Below are 18,402 nucleotides of genomic sequence, written 5' to 3'. Positions count from 1 at the left end.
CAGAATACACATTTTTCTCAAGTGCTCATGGAACATTCTCCAGGATAGATCATATCTTGGGCCACAAATCAAGCATTGGTAAATCTAAGAAAATTGAAATTGTATTAGGTATCTTTTCCGACCGCAACGCTATGAGACTAGATATCAATTACAGAAAAAGATCTGTAAAAAATACAAACACATGGAGGCTAAACAATATATTAATTAATAACGAAGTGATCACTGAAGAAATCAAAGAGGAAATCAAAAAATACCTAGAAACAAATGACAATGGAGACACGACGACCCAAAAGCTATGGGATGCAGCAAAAGCAGTTCTAAGAGGGAAGTTTATAGCAATACAATCCTACCTTAAGAAACAGGAAACATCTAGAATAAACAACCTAACCTTGCACCTAAAGCAATTAGAGAAAGAAGAACAAAAAAACCCCAAAGTTAGCAGAAGGAAAGAAATCATAAAGATCAGATCAGGGGCTTCCCTGGTGGTGCAGTGGTTGATAGTCTGCCTGCCAATGCAGGGGACACAGGTTCGTGCCCCAGTCTGGGAAGATCCCACATGATGTGGAGCAGCTGGGCCCGTGAGCCATGGCTGCTGAGCCTGCACGTCCGGAGCCTGTGCTCTGCAACGGGAGAGGCCACAACAGTGAGAGGCCCGCGTACAGCAAAAAAAAAAAAAAAAAATCAGGTCAGAAATAAATGAAAAAGAAATGAAGGAATCAATAGCAGAGATCAATAAAACTAAAAGCTGGTTGTTTGAGAAGATAAACAAAATTGATAAACCATTAGCCAAACTCATCAAGAAAAAAAGGGAGAAGACTCAAATCAATAGAATTAGAAACGAAAAAGGAGAAGTAACAACTGACACCGCAGAAATACAAAAGATCATGAGAGATTACTACAATCAACTCTATGCTAAAAAAATGGACAACCTGGAAGAAGTGGACAAATTCTTAGAAATGCACAACCTGCCAAGACTGAATCAGGAAGAAATAGAAAATATGAATAGACAAATCACAAGCACTGAAATTGAAACTGTGATTAAAAATCTTCCAACAGGGCTCCACTGCTGGCACAGTGGTTGAGAGTCCGCCTGCTGATGCAGGGTAAACGGGTTCATGCCCTGGTCCGGGAAGATCCCATATGACGCGGAGTGGCTGGGCCCGTGAGCCATGGCCTCTGAGCCTGCGCGTCCAGAGCCTGTGCTCCACAATGGAAGAGGCCACAGCAGTGAGAGATCCGCATACCACACACACACACACACACACAAATCTTCCAACAAACAAAAGCCCAGGACCAGATGGCTTCACGGGCTAATTCTTTCAAACATTTAGAAAAGAGCTAACACCTATCCTTCCCAAGCTCTTGCAAAATATAGCAGAGGGAGGAACACTCCCAAACTCATTCTACGAGGCAACAATCACCCTGACACCAAAACGAGACAAGGATTTCACAAAGAAAGAAAACTATAGGTCAATATCACTGACGAACATAGATGCAAAAATCCTCAACAAAATACTAGCAAACAGAATCCAACAGCACATTAAAAAGATCATACACCATGATCAAGTGGGGTTTACTCCAGGAATGCAAGGATTCTTCAATATATGCAAATCAATCAATGTGATACACCATATTAACAAACTGAAGGATAAAAACCATATGATAATCTCAATAGATGCAGAAAAAGCTTTCGACAAAATTCAACACCCATTTATGATAAAAACCCTCCAGAACGTAGGCATAGAGGGAATGTTCCTCAACATAATAAAGGCCATATATGACAAACCCACAGCCAACATCATCCTCAATGGTGAAAGACTGAAAGCATTTCCACTAAGATCAGGAACAACAGAAGGATGTCCACTCTCACCACTATTATTCAACATAGTTTTGGAAGTTTTAGCCACAGCAATCAGAGAAGAAAAGGAAATAAAAGGAATCCAGGGCTTCCCTGGTGGCGCAGTGGTTGAGAGTCCGCCTGCCGAGGCAGGGGACACGGGTTCATGCCCCAGTCTGGGAAGATCCCACATGCCGCGGAGCGGCTGGGCCCGTGAGCCATGGCTGCTGAGCCTGCGCGTCCGGAGCCTGTGCTCCACTAACGGGAGAGGCCACAACAGTGAGGGGCCCGCGTACCGCAAAAAAAAAAAAAAAAAAAAAAAAAAAAAAAGGAATCCAAAACAGAAAAGAAGAAGTAAAGCTGTCACTGTTTGCAGATGACCTGACACTATACATAAAAAATCCTAAAGATGCTACCAGAAAACTACTAGAGCTAATCAATGAATTTGGTAAAGTATCAGGATACAAAATTAATGCACAGAAATCTCTGGCATTCCTATACACTAATGATGAAAAATCTGAAAGTGAAATCAAGAAAACACCCCCATTTACCACTGCAACAAAAAGAATAAAATATCTAGGAATAAACCTACCTAAGGAGACAAAAGACCTGTATGCAGAAAACTATAAGACACTGATGAAAGAAATTAAAGATGATACAAATAGATGAAGAGATATACCATGTTCTTGGATTGCAAGAATCAACATTGTGAAAATGACTCTATTACCCAAAGCAATCTACAGATTCAATGCAATCCCTATCAAACTACCACTGGCATTTTTCACAGAACTAGAACAAAAAATTTCACAATTTGTATGGAAACACAAAAGACCCCGAATAGCCAAAGCAATCTCGAGAACGAAAAACGGAGCTGGAGGAATCAGACTCCTTGACTTCATATAATACTACAAAGCTACAGTAATCAAGACAGTATGGTACTGGCACAAAAAGATAAATCAATGGAACAGGATAGAAAGCCCAGAGATAAACCCTCGCACATACGGTCACCTTATCTTTGATAAAGAAGGCAGGAATGTACAGTGGAGAAAGGACAGCCTCTTCAATAAGTGGTGCTGGGAAAACTGGACAGGTAAATGTAAAAGTATGAGATTAGATCACTCCCTAACACCATACACAAAAATAAGCTCAAAATGGATTAAAGAGCTAAATGTAAGGCCAGAAACTATCAAACTCTTAGAGGAAAACATAGGCAGAACACTCTATGTCATAAACCATAGCAAGATCCTTTTTGACCCACCTCCTAGAGAAATGGAAATAAAAATAAACAAATCGGACCTAACGAAACTTAAAAGCTTTTGCACAGCACAGGAAACCATAAACAAGACCAAAAGACAACCCTCAGAATGGGAGAAAATATTTGCAAATGAAGTAACTGACAAAGGATTAATCTCCAAAATTTACAAGCAGCTCATGCACCTCAATAACAAAAAAACAAACAACCCAATCCAAAAATGGGCAGAAGACCTAAATAGACATTTCTCCAAAGAAGATATACAGACTGCCAACAAACACATGAAAGAATGTTCAACATCATTAATCATTAGAGAAATGCAAATCAAAACTACAATGAGATATCATCTCACACCAGTCAGAATAGCCATCATCAAAAAATCTAGAAACAATAAATCCTGGAGAGGGTGTGGAGAAAAGGGAACACTCTTGCACTGCTGGTGGGAATGTGAATTGATACAGCCACTATGGAGAACAGTATGGAGGTTCCTTAAAAAACTGCAAATAGAACTACCAAATGACCCAGCAAACCCACTACTGGGCATATACCCTGAGAAAACCATAATTCAAAAAGAGTCATGCACCAAAATGTTCATTGCAGCTCTATTTACAACAGCCAGGAGGTGGAAACAACCTAAGTGTCCATCATCGGATGAATGGATAAAGAAGATGTGGCACATATATACAATGGAATATTACTCAGCCATAAAAAGAAATGAAATTGAGCTATGTAATGAGGTGGATGGACGTAGAGTCTGTCATACAGAGTGAAGTAAGTCAGAAAGAGAAGACAAATACAGTATGCTAACCCATGTATATGGAATTTAAGAAAAAAAAATGTCATGAATAACCTAGGGATAAGACAGGAATAAAGACACAGACCTACTAGAGAATGGACTTGAGGATATGGGGAGGGGGAAGGGTAAGCTGTGACAAAGTGAGAGAGTGACATCTATTCTACCAAATGTAAAATAGATAGCTAGTGAGAAGCAGCTGCATAGCACAGGGAGATCAGCTTTGTGATCACCTAGAGGGGTGGGATAGGGAGGGTGGGAGGGAGGGAGATGCAAGAGGGAAGAGATATGGGAACATCTGTATATGTATAACTGATTCACTTTGTTATAAAGCAGAAACTAACACACCATTGTAAAGCATTTATACTCCAATAAAGATGTAAATATATATATATATATATATATGCACCCAACATAGGAGCACCTCAATACAAAAGGCAACTGCTAACAGCTATAAAAGAGGAAATCGACAGTAACACAATAACAGTGGGGGACTTTAACACCTCAGTTACACCAATGGACAGATCATCCAAAATGAAAATAAATAAGGAAACAAAAGCTTTAAATGACACAATAGACCAGATAGATTTAATTGATATTTATAGGACACCCCATCCAAAACCAGCAGATTACGCTTTCTTCTCAAGTGCGCACAGAACATTCTCCAGGATAGATCCCATCTTGGGTCACAAATCAAGCCTCAGTAAATTTAAGAAAATTGAAATCATATCAAGCATCTTTTATGACCAGAACGCTATGAGATTAGAATCAATTTCAGGGAAAAAACGTAAAAAACACAAACACATGGAGGATAAATAATACATTACTAAATAACCAAGAGATCAATGAAGAAATCAAACAGGAAATCAAAAAATACCTGGAGACAAATGACAATGAAAACATGACAATCCAAAACCTACGGGATGCAGCAAAAGCAGTTCCAAGAGGGAATTTTATAGCTATACAAGCCTACCTCAAGAAACAAGAAAAATCTCAAGTAAACAATCTAACCTTACACCTAAAGGAACTAGAGAAAGAAGAACAAACAAAACCCAAAGTTAGCAGAAGGAAAGAAATCATAAAGATCAGAGCAAAAATAAATGAAATAGAAACAAAGAAAACAATAGCAAAGATCAATAAAACTAAAAGGTGGTTCTTTGAGAAGATAAACAAATTGATAAAACATTAGCCAGACTCATCAAGAAAAAAAGGGAGAGGACTCAAATCAATAAAATTAGAAATGAAACAGGAGAAGTTACAACAGACACCACAGAAATACAAAGCCTCCTAAGGAACTACTACAAGTAACTCTATGCCAATAAAATGGACATCCTGGAAGAAACAGATGAATTCTTAGAAAGGTATAATCTTCCAAGACTGAACCAGGAAGAAATAGAAAATATGAACCGACCAATCACAAGTAATGAAATTGAAACTGTGATTAAAAATCTTCCAACAAACAAAAGTCCAGGACCAGATGGCTTCACAGGTGAATTCTATCAAACATTTAGAGAAGAGCTAACACCCATCATTCTCAAACTCTTCCAAAAAATTGCAGAGGAAGGAACACTCCCAAACTCATTCTGTGAGGCCACCATCACCCTGATACCAAAACCAGACAAAGATACCACAAAAAAAGAAAATTACAGACCAATATCACTGATGAACATAGATGCAAAAATCCTCAACAAAATACTAGCAAACAGAATCCAGCAACACATTAAAAGGATCATACACCATGATCAAGTGGGATTTATCCCAGGAATGCAAGGATTCTTCAATATATGTAAATCAATCAGTGTGATACACCATATTAACAAACTGAAGAATAAAAACCATATGATCATCTCAATAGATGCAGAAAAAGCTTTCGACAAAATTCAGCACCCATTTATGATATAAACTCTTATGAAAGTAGGCATAGAGGGAACTTACCTCAACATAATAAAGGCCATATACGACAAACCCACAGCAAACATCATTCTCAATGGTGAAAAACTGAAAGCCTTTCCTCTAAGATCAGGAACAACAGAAGGATGTCCACTCTCACCACTATTATTCAACATAGTTTTGGAAGTCCCAGCCACGGCAATCAGAGAAGAAAAAGAAATAAAAGGGATACAAACTGGAAAAGAAGAAGTAAAACTGTCACTGTTTGCAGATGACATGATACTATACATAGAGAATCCTAAAGATGACACCAGAAAACTACTAGAGCTAATCAATGAATTTGGTAAAGTTGCAGTATACAAAATTAATGCACAGAAGTCTCTTGCATTCCTATACACTAATGATGAAAAATCTGAAAGAGAAATTAAGGAAACACCCCCATTTACCACTGCAACAAAAAGAATAAAATACCTAGGAGACAAAAGACCTGTATGCAGAAAACTATAAGACACTGATGAAAGAAATTAAAGATGATACCAACAGATGGAGATATATACCATGTTCTTGGATTGGAAGAATCAATACTGTGAAAATGACTATACTACCCAAAGCAATCTATAGATTCAGTACAATCCCTATCAAATTACCAATGGCATTTTTTACAGAACTAGAACAAAAAATCTTAAAATTTGTATGGAGACACCAAAGACCCCGAATAGCCAAAGCAGTCTTGAGGGAAAAAAACGGAGCTGGAGGAATCAGACTCACTGAGTTCAGGCTATACTACAAAGCTACAGTAATCAAGACAATATGGTACTGGCACAAAAACAGCAACATAGATCAATGGAACAAGATAGAAAGCCTGGAGATAAACCCATGCACCTATGGCCAACTAATCTGTGACAAAGGAGGCAAGGATATACAATGGAGAAAAGACAGTCTCTTCAATAAATGGTGCTGGGAAAACTGGACAGCTACATGTAAAAGAATGAAATTAGAACACTCCCTAACACCATACACAAAAATAAACTCAAAATGTATTCGAGACCTAAATGTAAGACCGGACACTATAAAACTCTCAGAGGGAAACCTAGGAAGAACACTCTTTGACATAAATCACAGCAAGATCCTTTTTGACCCACCTCCTAAAGTAACGGAAATAAAAACAAAAATAAACAAATGGGACCTAATGAAACTTCAAAGCTTTTGCACAGCACAGGAAACCATAAACAAGACGAAAAGACAACCCTCAGAATGGGAGAAAATATTTGCAGACGAATCAACGGACAAAGGATTAATCTCCAAAATATATAAACAGCTCATGCAGCTCAGTATGAAAAGAACAAACAACCCAATCCAAAAATGGGCAGAAGACCTAAATAGATATTCCTCCAAAGAAGACGGCCAAGAAGCACATGAAAAGTTGCTCAACATCACTAATTATTAGAGAAATGCAAATCAAAACTACAATGAGGTATCATGTCATACCAGTTAGAATGGGCATCATCAGAAAATCTACAAACAACAAATGCTGGAGAGGGTGTGGAGAAAAGGGAACCCTCTTGCACTGTTGGTGGGAATGTAAATTGATACAGCCACTATGGAGAACAGTACAGAATTTCCTTAAAAAACTAAAAATAGAATTACCATATGACACAGCAAACCCACTACTGGGCATATACCCAGAGAAAACGATAATTCAAAAAGACACATGCACCCCAATGTATATTGTAGCACTATTTACAATAGCCAGGTCATGGAAGCAACCTAAATGCCCATTGACAGACGAATGGATAAAGAAGATGTGGTGCATATATACAATGGAATATTACTCAGCTATAAAAAGGAATGAAACTGGGTCATTTGTAGAGACGTGGATGGATCTAGAGATTGTCATACAGAGTGAAGTAAGTCAGAAAGAGAAGAACAAATATCGTATATTAACACATATATGTGGAACCTAGAAAAATGGTACAGATGAACCGGTTTGTAGGGCAGAAATTGAGACACAGATGTAGAGAACAAACATATGGACACCAAGGGGGGAAAGCAGTGGGGGGTGGTGGTGGTGGTGTGATGAATTGGGTGATTGGGATTGACATGTATACACTGATGTGTATAAAATTGATGACTAATAAGGACCTGCTGTATAAAAAAATAAATAAAATTTTTTTAAAAAAAAGAAAGGGCTTCCAGGAGAAACCTATAAGGGCATGGGGGATGAAGGATAGGGAATGGGAAGAAGCCAAATGAGGGTGTGATTTCAGAAGTCCTACACTCAACCTATGCCCGTGGGAGTTCAGAATAAAGGAATAGACATCAGAGTTTGTCCTGCCTTCAAACAAAGGAGCTGGGCTTTGGTATTCCACATCAGCCTGGCTTTGGCTATAGGCTGCCAGGAGGGTGAAGTGGGGTGAAACATAGCACTCCCAGGTACTTTCAGCTCACTTCAGTGTCTGAGGGTAATTTGCAGGACTGGGGTAATGTGCAGGTGCAGCTGATAGCAGCAAAATATGAAAAAGCTGGGGATGGGCTCATAGACCATGGGTGCGGCATCAGTTTGCTACTGTGAGTTTCCTGGTAACTTCCTCTACTGGGCCCACAACACATGTTATCCCAAACTTCCAATAAAAGTTCAAAGTTTCTAAGCAGCTGGCATTGAAGTGTGAATGCCATTGAACCCCGATTTGAGTTGAAATCCTAATTCCACAGAAGGAATGGGAAAAGTCATATTACTGTTTAAGTTTGTATCATAACCCCATAAAAGAAATTGGAAAAGTCATTATTACTGTCTTGACTCTTTGTCACCATATCCATAAAATGGAAGAATCATCCCTACATCAGAAAGTTTACTCATTTATTTGATCAATCATTCATTCAATGAATATGGAGTGTCTACTCTGAGATTCTGTTCAAGGGTTATTCTGAGAAGCAGATGGTGATAAGAAGAGCTCTGTAAAATGTAAAGCTCTAGGCAACTGCTTTTATTTCCAGTGGTTATTTATTTTCACAGCCCACTAGGAAACATAAAATTACCTAAAACCACAGCAAGGAGATACAAGGGAAAACTTCTTGGTACTGAGCTGGTATAAGCAGGTTTTTCAAAGAGAGAGAGAAACAGAGTGTGTGTATAGGCTGGGGTCCCTGGCCCTCAGCCCTTAAATACCGTAGGGACCCCATCATTGGAACAAGCAAAAGAAGCCCAGTCAATTTCCAAAACTTCTCCTAACTCCTCCATTGGGAACCACTTTTCTCAGCGTGAGAGTTGCTGATCTAATGACTAGAAAAAAAACAAAAAACAACCAACCAACCCGGTCCTTCCCCTTTCTCGGAAAACCTGAGACTTGAGAGACAGACTAGGGACGGGAAAGTCCCCTTTTCTAACCTGGAACAGCTCTTTCTGCCCAGAGACTTGTGACGAGCTACCACGGGCTCGGATTTTGATTGGTCAGTTGAGAAACTAAAATAGTGGGTTGACAGGAGAGAAAACCCCAGTGTTTGCTGCCATCGGGTGGGTGGGAATAAGCGCCGCGACTGCTGCTCCGTGACCTTGGCTCTGTTCTTCACTGGGCGCTGCCGCCAGCCTGGGCGCGTTCACCGTGAGTACCCGCTCCCGCGCCGCCCCCTCCCTCGACTTCTCCTTTTCTTCCCTGGCCTCTGGTTCCTTGGTGCTCTTTCCCTGTCCAGTGTACTCAGGCGCCAGGCTCGGCTGGTTCAGGCTCGGTCCCGAGCGGACCGACAAGCAGCGGAGGGGCCGGAAAGTGGCAGGCCGCTGGAGCGCAGGCTTCCTGCTCTATTCTCACTGGATAGCTCACAGGGCGCAACCGGACAAAACACTAGGTCATTGATGAGCTGCTGGCTGCCTGGGTGGAGTCGAGGGTGGTGAGCACTGTTTTGCAGGGCTGCCCGGTGTCACCCCGAAGGTTGTCTTTCCCTGAGTGCAGAGCGGAGGAGGGGCAGGCTGGTCACGAAGGTAAGTGATCCGATGAGAGACAGGTGTTTGTGGGGTCAGTAAGTAGGTCGGCGCCATCGGGTGGAGCATTGAGCACTGCACCGTCCTCTGAGCTCCCTCCATTTTCTTCTGGGGCTCCCTGGTTCGAGGGCTTGTGTCTAAATTTAGATATCTCACACGGTTTTGTGAAATATTTCTATGGCATCTTAAGGTATTTGTTTTTGCTAAAGCTTTATTAAGGTATTTGTATTCGTCAAAGCCTCCTCTGGGCTCTCCCCATTTCCTTCTGGGGCTCCCAGCTTCCAGGGCTTGTCTAAATTTAGATATCTCACACTGTTTTGTGTAATATTTCTATGGCATCTTAAGGTATTTGTTTCCGTTAAAGCTTTATTGAGGTATAAATCACAAACCATAAAATCCTCCTATTTATAATGTACTTCAGTGGGTTACAGTATATTCATGTATTTGTGCAACCATTTTCTCAATATTAGAACATTTTCATCACCCCCCGAAAAAACACTGTACCGATTAGACATCACTCCCCATTTCTCCCCAACCACCCCCAGCCCTAAGGAACCACTAATCTTTCTGTCCCTATGGATTTGCCTATTCTTGATTTATCATATAAGTGGGATCATACAGTATGTGGTCTTCTGTGACTGGCTTCTGTCATTTGATATGGTGTTTTCAAAGATCATCCATTATAGCAAGTACTGGCACTTCATTTCTTTTTTATTGATGAATAATATTCCATTGTAGGACTATACCACATTTTATTTATTCATTCATCAGTTAATGAGCATTTGGGTTGTTTCCACTTTTTGGCTATTAAAAATAATACTATTACTGGGCTTCCCTGGTGGTGCAGTGGTTAAGAATCCGCCTGCCAATGCACGGGACATGGGTTCAAGCCCTGGTCCGGGAAGATCCCACATGCTGTGGAGCAACTGAGGCTGTGCGCCACAACTATTGAAGCCCGTGAGCCACAACTAGTGAAGCCTGGAGTCTAGAGCCCGTGCTTCGCAACAAGAGAAGCCACTGCAATGAGAAGCCCGCACACCACAACAAAGAGTAGCTCCTGCTCACTGCAACTAGAGAAAGCCTGCATGCAGCAATGAAGACCCAACACAGCCAAAAATAATAAATTAATTAAATAAGTTTTTTTAAAATAAAAAATAAAATAAAAATAATACTATTTTTGACATTCATGTACAACTTTTCAGTGTGAGCAGAAGTTTTCAATTCTCTTGGGTATATACCTAGGAGTGGAATTGCTGGGTCATATAGTAACTATATGTTTACCATATAGTTATGTTTACCTTTTGCGGAACTGCCAGACTGTTTTCCAGAAGTGCCACACCATTTTACCTTCCCAACAGCAGTATATGAGAGTCCCAATTTTTCTACATCCTCGCTATCACTTATTTTTTCTTCCAGTTTTATTGAGATATAATTGACGTACAGCACTGTATAAGTTTAAGGTGTTACATCATGAAACAGTTATCACAATAAGTTTAGTGAACATCCGTTATTTCATACGGATACAAAATTAAAGAAATAGAAAAAATTTTTTCCTCGTGATGAGATTTTAGGATTTACTCTTAACAATTTTTATATATAACATCCTGCTGTTACTTATATTTATCATGTTGTACATTACATCCCTATACTTATTTATCTTATAACTGTAAATTTGTACCTTTTGACTGCCTTCATTGAATTCCCCTCCCACAAACCCCTGCCTCTGGTAACCACAAATATGGTCTCTTTTTCTATGAGTTTGTTTTTGAAGTATAATTAACCTACAACACTATATTAGTTCCTGTCACACAATATGATATTTCTATACATTTCAAAATAGTCACCATGATTATAGTGTCACCATACAAAGATATTACATAGTTATTGACTATATTCTACACACTGTACATTTTATACCCATGGCTTATTTATTTTGCAACTGGACGTTTGTACCTCTTAATCTCCCTCATCTATTTCTTTCCTCCCCCACCACTGCCCCTCTGGCAACAACTTGTTTGTTCTCTGTAATTATAACTCTGTTTCTGTTTTTTTATGTTTGTTCATTTGTTCTGATTTTTAGATTCCACATATAAGTGAAATCAGACAGTATTTGTCTTTCTCTGATTTATTTCACTTAGCACAATACCCTCTAGGTCCATCCATGTTGTCAAAAATGCAAGATTTCATTCTTTTTTATGGCTGAGTAATATTCCATTATATATATATATATATATAAAATCTGTAATATTTTATGGGAAAACCAAAATGAGCTTTTTGGCCAACCCAATATATATACACATACATTCCAGAACTTCTTTATCCATTCATCTATTGATGGGCATTTAGGTTGCTTCCATATCTTGGCTATTGTAAATAATGCTGTAATGAACACAGGGGTGCATATATCTTTTCTAATTAGTGTTTTTGTTTTCTTTGGATAAATACCCAGGAGTGGAAATGCTGGATCACATGATAGTTCTATTTTTAATTTTTTGAGTAATCTCCATACTGCTTTCCATAGTGGCTGTACCAGTTTACATTCCCACCAACAGTTAACAAGTGTTCCCTTTTCTCCACATCCTTGCCAACACTTGTTATTTGCTGTTTTTTTTTTTTTTTTTTTTTTTTTTTTGAGGTACACGGGCCTGTCACTGCTGTGGCCTCTCCCATTGCGGAGCACAGGCTCCGGATGCACAGGCTCAGTGGCCATGGCTCACGGGCCCAGCCACTCCGCGGAATGTGGGATCTTCCTGGACCGGGGCATGAACCCGTGTCCCCTGCATCGGCAGGTAGACTCTCAACCACTGCACCACCAGGGAAGCCCTATTTGCTGTCTTTTTGATAATATCCATTCTGATGGGTGTGAGGTGATATCTCATTGTGGTTTTGATTTGCATTTCACTGATGATTAGTGATGTTGAGCACCTTTTCATATGTCTGTAACCATCTGTATGTCTTACTTGGAAAAATGCCTGTTTAGACCCTCGGTCCATTTTTTAATCAGGTTGTTTGTTTTTTTGATGTTGAGTTATATGAGTTCTTTGTATACTGTGGATATTAACCCCTTATTGGATATATCATTTACAAATACCTTCTCCTATATCGTAGGTGGCCTTTTCATTTTGTTAATAGTTTCCTTTGCTGTGCAAAAACTTAAATGCAGTCCCATTTGGTTATTTTTGCTTTCATTTCCCTTGCCTGAAGAGACATATCCAAAGACATATTACTAAGACTGATGTCAGAGAGCTTACTGCCTTTGTTTTCTTCTAGAAGTTTTATTGTTTCAGGTCTTACAGTTCAATCTTTAATTCATTTTGAATTTATTTCTGTGTATAGTGTAAGAAAGTAATCCAGTTGTTTTTTTGCATGTAGCTGTCCAGTTTTCACAACATCATTTACTGAAGAGGCTATCTTTTCTCCATTGTATATTCTTGCCTCGTTTGTCCTAGGTTAATTGCCCATATAAGTGTGTGTTCATTTCTGGCCACTCTGTTCTGTTCCATTGATCTATGTGTCTGTTTTTGTGCCAGTACCATACTGTTTTGATGACTGTAGCTTTGTAGTATAGTTTGAAGCCAGGGCATGTGATACCTTCAGCTTTGTTCTTCTTTCTCAAGATTATTTTGGCTATTCAGGGTCTATTGTGTTTCCATACAAATTTTAGAATTACCAGATTCATTGGTGAGTTCTAGTAGTTTTTTGGTGGTGTCCTTCGGAATTTCTACATATAGTATAAAGTCATCTGCAAACAATGACAGTTTTACTTCTTCCTTTCCAACTTGGATTCCTTTTATTTCTTTTTCTTGTCTGATTGAAATGGTTAGGACTTCCAATACTATGTTGAATAAAAGTGGTGAGAATAGGCATCCTTGTCTTGCTCCTGATCTCAGAGGAAATGCTTTCAGCTTTTCACCACTGAGTATAATGTTAGTTGTGGGCTTGTCGTATGTGGCCTTTATTATGTTGAGGTATGTTCCTTCTATACCCACTTCACTGACAGTTTTTTGTTTTTTAAACATCTTTATTGGAGTATAATTGCTTTACAATGGTGTGTTAGTTTCTGCTTTATAACAAAGTAAATCAGCTATACATACACATATATACTCATATCTCCTCCCTCTTGTGTCTCCTTCCCACCCTCCCTATCCCATCCCTCTAGGTGGTCACAAAGCACCAAGCTGATCTCCCTATGCTATGTGGCTGCTTCCCACTGGCTATCTATTTTACATTTGATAGTATATATTAGTCCATGCCACTCTGTCACTGAAAGATTTTAATCATAAGTAAATGTTGAATTTTGTCAAAACCTTATTTTTTTCATCTATTGAGAGTATCATATGATTTTTATTATTCAATTTGTTAATGTGATGTATCACATTGATTGATTTGTGGATATCAAACCATCCTTGCATCTCTGGGATAAATCTCACTTGATAACGATGTATGATCCTTTTAAGCTTTGTTGAATTTGATTTGCTAATATTTTGTTGAGGATTTTTGCATCTATGTTCATCAGGGATGTTGGCCTATAATTTTGTTTTTTCTGATATTTGTTTGGTTTTGGCATCAGAGTGACGCTGGTCTTGTAAAATGAGTTCAGAAGCATTCCTTCCCCTGCATTTTTCTTGGAATAGTTTGAGAAGGATAGGAGGATAGGTGTTAACTCTTCTCTTAATGGTAGAATTCACCTGTGAAGCCATCTGGTCATGGGCTTTTTTTTGGTTGGGAGTTTTTTGGTTACTGATTCAATTTCATTACTGGTGAAGTGGTCTGTTTCTTCCTGGTTCAGTCTTGGGAGATTGTACATTTCTAGGATTTTTTCCATTTCTTCTAGGTTGTCCATTTTATTGGCATATAATTGTTCCCAGTAATCTCTTATGATACTTGGTATTTCTGTGGTGTCAGTTGTAACTTCTCCTTTTTCATTTCTGTTTTCATTTATTTGGGGCCTCTCTCTTTTTTTCTTGATGAGTCTGGCTAGAGGTTGATCAATTTTGTTTATCTTTTCAAAGAACCAGCTCTTAGTTTTATTGATCTTTTCTATTTTTTAAGTCCCTATTTCATTTATTTCCACTCTGATCTTTATGATTTCTTTCCTTTCACTAATTTTGAGTTTTGTTCTTCTTTTTCTAGTTTCTATAGGTGTAAGGTTAGGTTGTTTATTTGAGATTTTTCTTGTTTCCTGAGTTAGGCTTGTATCACTATAAACTTCCCTCTTAGAACTGCTTCTACTGCGTCCCACAGATTTTTGGATCATGTTTTTGTTTTCATTTGTCTCCAGGTATATTTTTAATTTCTTCTTTGATTTCTTCAGTGATCCACTGGTTGTTTAGTAGCATACTGTTTAGCCTCCATGTGTTTTTGTGGTCTTTTTTTTTCCTTGTAGTTGATTTCTAGTTTCATAGCATTGTGACTGGAAAAGATGCTTGATATGATTTCAGTTTTCTTAAATTTACTGAGTCTTGTTTTGTGGCCTTGTTTTGTGACCTATTCTGGAGAATGCAGAGTTATCAAAAACTTTTGAGTACACATTTTTCTCTATCTATATACTTTATACTGCTGTCAATCTTATTTTAAGTACTACTAATGCTTAATCTTTGTCTCATTTTTTTTCAGTTAAAAATTCAGATTGAGCTTTCTCATAAGTGGCTCCCAGAAGATTCACCCCACCCCACTGTGGGAACACAGCAGTTGTGGATATGGAGACAGGAATGGAACCAGAATCAGAGTTCAAATATACCAGAAAATGTGGACCATAAATTCTTATATAAGTCAGAGACTGACTGGCCAAGAGCTGTGGGACATTGAGGACTTTAGCATTCACTGTAAACTTTGGCACAGGTCACTTATTTCTCTTAATACTGGATCCAAAAAGCACAATGAACACAAGAATGTGCTATGGTACTAGGGTGAATTCCAGACAAGCACGAGAATTCTGTACATCTGGGGAAGGAGGCACAACTCCTGAGGTGATCTTGGAAGTGGAACTGATAGAACTTGGGGAAAGTGATGAAATAATTGATCTCACTTGTGACTCTCTAGAACCTGCAGTGATTGACCTAACTCACCATGACTCTGTTGTGATTACTGAAGAAAGGAGGAGGCCAAGGGGAAATACAAGGTCACTCCAAGGCCAAACTGGCAGCTGTGTGGTGAGCAGTGATAAGGAGGGGTTGATGAGGGACAGAGATGTATCTGTGACCAACAGTGCCTACCATAATGCCCTGGAAGAAGAAACTTTAAGTTGCACACTACCTGGTTATATCTGGTGTCGAATTTGTAGGGATGGGTACTTAGAGATTGAGCTGAGTAAACGACATATCTACTCTACACAATGTGGCCACATCTTCTGTAGTCAGTGCCTCTGCACTTCCCTTAAATATACTAGAAATTGCCCAGTTTGTTTGAAAAAAATCAGCTGCCATCTGTACCACCGCATCTATATATGATGTGTGCTGTGTTGCTCAGGACAGACAGACAACCTAGCTAGATTCTTCCATGTCCTTGTGCAGAAACGGTGGGTTGTTGGCATTCAGTGCACTGAATTAAAAACGCCTGATTTTAAAAATTGCTCTCTGGAGTATATAAAAATTTTTTTTCATTTCCCACACACAATGAGACTACCTTTTGCTTTGTTTTGTTTCATGCTGCAGGACTGGACTTGGTTGTCATAGTATGCCAGAGACTGGTGGTTGTCCTCAAAGCAAATTTTCCTTTCTTTCTCATAACAATCAATTTTTAATTGGCTGCATGTGAGCATTTTGGGTCATGTAAATAAGGGCAACATCCTAGAGATGATGGAACAAGATGGAAGGAACCTGAGAGACTGACAAGTTTGCAAACCAGAGCCACCTACAAGTTTGGGCTTTTACTTGAGAGATGAATAAACTTCATTCTTGTTTATGCAACTATTATACTGAGTCTTGCTTAGAGCAATGGAACTTTATTTTAATTAATGGAGCAGGCAGGGTGATATCTTCCTGGTTTTTCTGAATTTCCTGACTCCACTGGAATAAAAGGAAGTCAGTCCTTTCTGACCATCTCTCCAACCAGCAAGGTGGAGGTAGGTATACAAGCAGGCACCATGTCCTGCTGGGACTCCTGGTGGCCTTTGAAACCAGCCTGAGGAGTCACCTAGACACACTGTAATCTAGAGTTGTGGTTCTGTGCTCTCTGACCTGCCACACCAGAGAGAGGCTCCCTTCATCCTAGGCTTACAGGTGTGCCTGCCTTCCACCATACTGGTCAGCTAATCAACAAGTTGGTCTGCTTCTCTGTGAACAAATACATCACTGCATCACCATCCTAGCTGCTCCTGCAGCCTGACTGGGTCACATGCTTGAGAAGACCTCATCACTGCTGCCCACAGACCCCCAACACGCACACGCACGCGCACACACACACACACACACACACTAGCTCTTTTTTCTTTTGAAGAAAATCACAAAGGACTCACAATTCCATCTGTACTTTAGAATTAGAGAGGACATGATTTCTACTGTGCTCTCTCCTTTTCCCTCATAATGAAATGTGCAGTAAAGCTTGTTCCTTACTTTCAATGGTTGTAGCAGTGTTGCTTTCCTCCATGGAGGCTCAGTTGTGCCAATGGAGCAGCGCCCATCCCAGCATAATGTCTGTTCTACACACTGCATTCTCTGCAATATCTCATACTCCAAACCTCAGTTGCTTGTCTTAGCACAGGATATGCAAGATAAATGGGTATACGCCCTTCCGTGGGTTTCCTTGTATGTTCTAAAATGAAATGAGGGGATTTCCCTGGTAGCGCAGTGGTTAAGAATCTGCCTGCCAATGCAGGGGACATGGGTTCGAGCCCTGGTCTGGGAAGATCCCACATGCTGTGGAGCAACTAAGCCCGTGTGCCACAACTACTGAGCCTGTGCTCTAGAGCCCACGTGCCACAACTACTGAAGTCCATGTGCCTAGAGCCCATGCTCCACAACAAGAGAAGCCACCTCAATGAGAAGCCCATGCACTGCAATGAAGAGTAGCCCCCGCTTGCCGCAACTAGAGAAAGCCCACGTGCAGCAACTAAGACTCAACGCAGCCAAAAATAAATAAATTTATTAAAATAAAATAGAACAAGGAAGAAAAACAACATGAAAATTTTTTTAAAAGAAAAAAGTTCTAAATATTAGATGTAGAACTTCCTGCATTTCAATAGGACATGTTGTGTGTTCCACTTTGGAGACTGTTAATTGCTCTGTTACATAACATAGTGTATCACAAACTTGGCTAATGATTGAAACATCTGAGAGGTGCCTATTAAATATACAGATTCTGCTTTTGCATATATTGCCCATGTGATCAGGAAAAAGAGCATACTCTCTCCAGCTTGCCAGCAGCCCTTGACCCTCCCTATTGTGTTCTACCCAGTCCACTACATTTTTACCTTATCTACCAAACTCATGTAGACATTTGAGTTTTTGATCTCTGCTTTAGGGAAAAAATAGAGGGGATTCTGACTTTTCTGAAAAATTGAGATAAATTTTACAGACAGAAAAATTCACTGATCTTAAAGTGTTTAATTAGATGAGCTGGGGCAAATATGTACATTCACAGGACCAGCACCCCAATCAAAATATAGAACAATTCCAGAGCAGTTCTCCTGAGTTTCCTTACCCTGTTGCTCTCCACCT

The 18,402-nt window shown here is 39.5% G+C and overlaps 1 protein-coding gene across 3 annotated transcripts; it reads left to right on the top strand.

The window, feature by feature from the left end:
* The first annotated feature begins 9,232 nt into the window (after nucleotides 1–9,232).
* Nucleotides 9,233–16,653, top strand: LOC116749777 (E3 ubiquitin-protein ligase RNF4-like). Of its 3 annotated transcripts, none has more exons than XM_032624526.1 (2): nucleotides 9,233–9,371; nucleotides 15,362–16,653. In XM_032624526.1, exon 2 carries the CDS (start codon nucleotides 15,625–15,627, stop codon nucleotides 16,192–16,194), a length of 570 nt encoding a protein of 189 aa, XP_032480417.1. In that variant the 5' UTR covers nucleotides 9,233–9,371; nucleotides 15,362–15,624; the 3' UTR covers nucleotides 16,195–16,653. The 3 variants fall into 3 exon arrangements, with proteins under 3 accessions (XP_032480417.1, XP_032480418.1, XP_032480419.1); XM_032624527.1 differs by lacking the exon at nucleotides 9,233–9,371 and adding an exon at nucleotides 9,378–9,745; XM_032624528.1 differs by lacking the exon at nucleotides 9,233–9,371 and adding an exon at nucleotides 12,479–12,534.
* The last annotated feature ends 1,749 nt before the right edge of the window (nucleotides 16,654–18,402 follow it).

The sequence above is a fragment of the Phocoena sinus genome, chromosome 2 (assembly GCF_008692025.1).
Source record: "Phocoena sinus isolate mPhoSin1 chromosome 2, mPhoSin1.pri, whole genome shotgun sequence".
NCBI classification, from domain to species: Eukaryota; Metazoa; Chordata; class Mammalia; order Artiodactyla; family Phocoenidae; genus Phocoena; species Phocoena sinus.
Note: the sequence above shows the minus strand (reverse complement) of the source record. Positions and strands in the feature narration are given on the sequence as shown.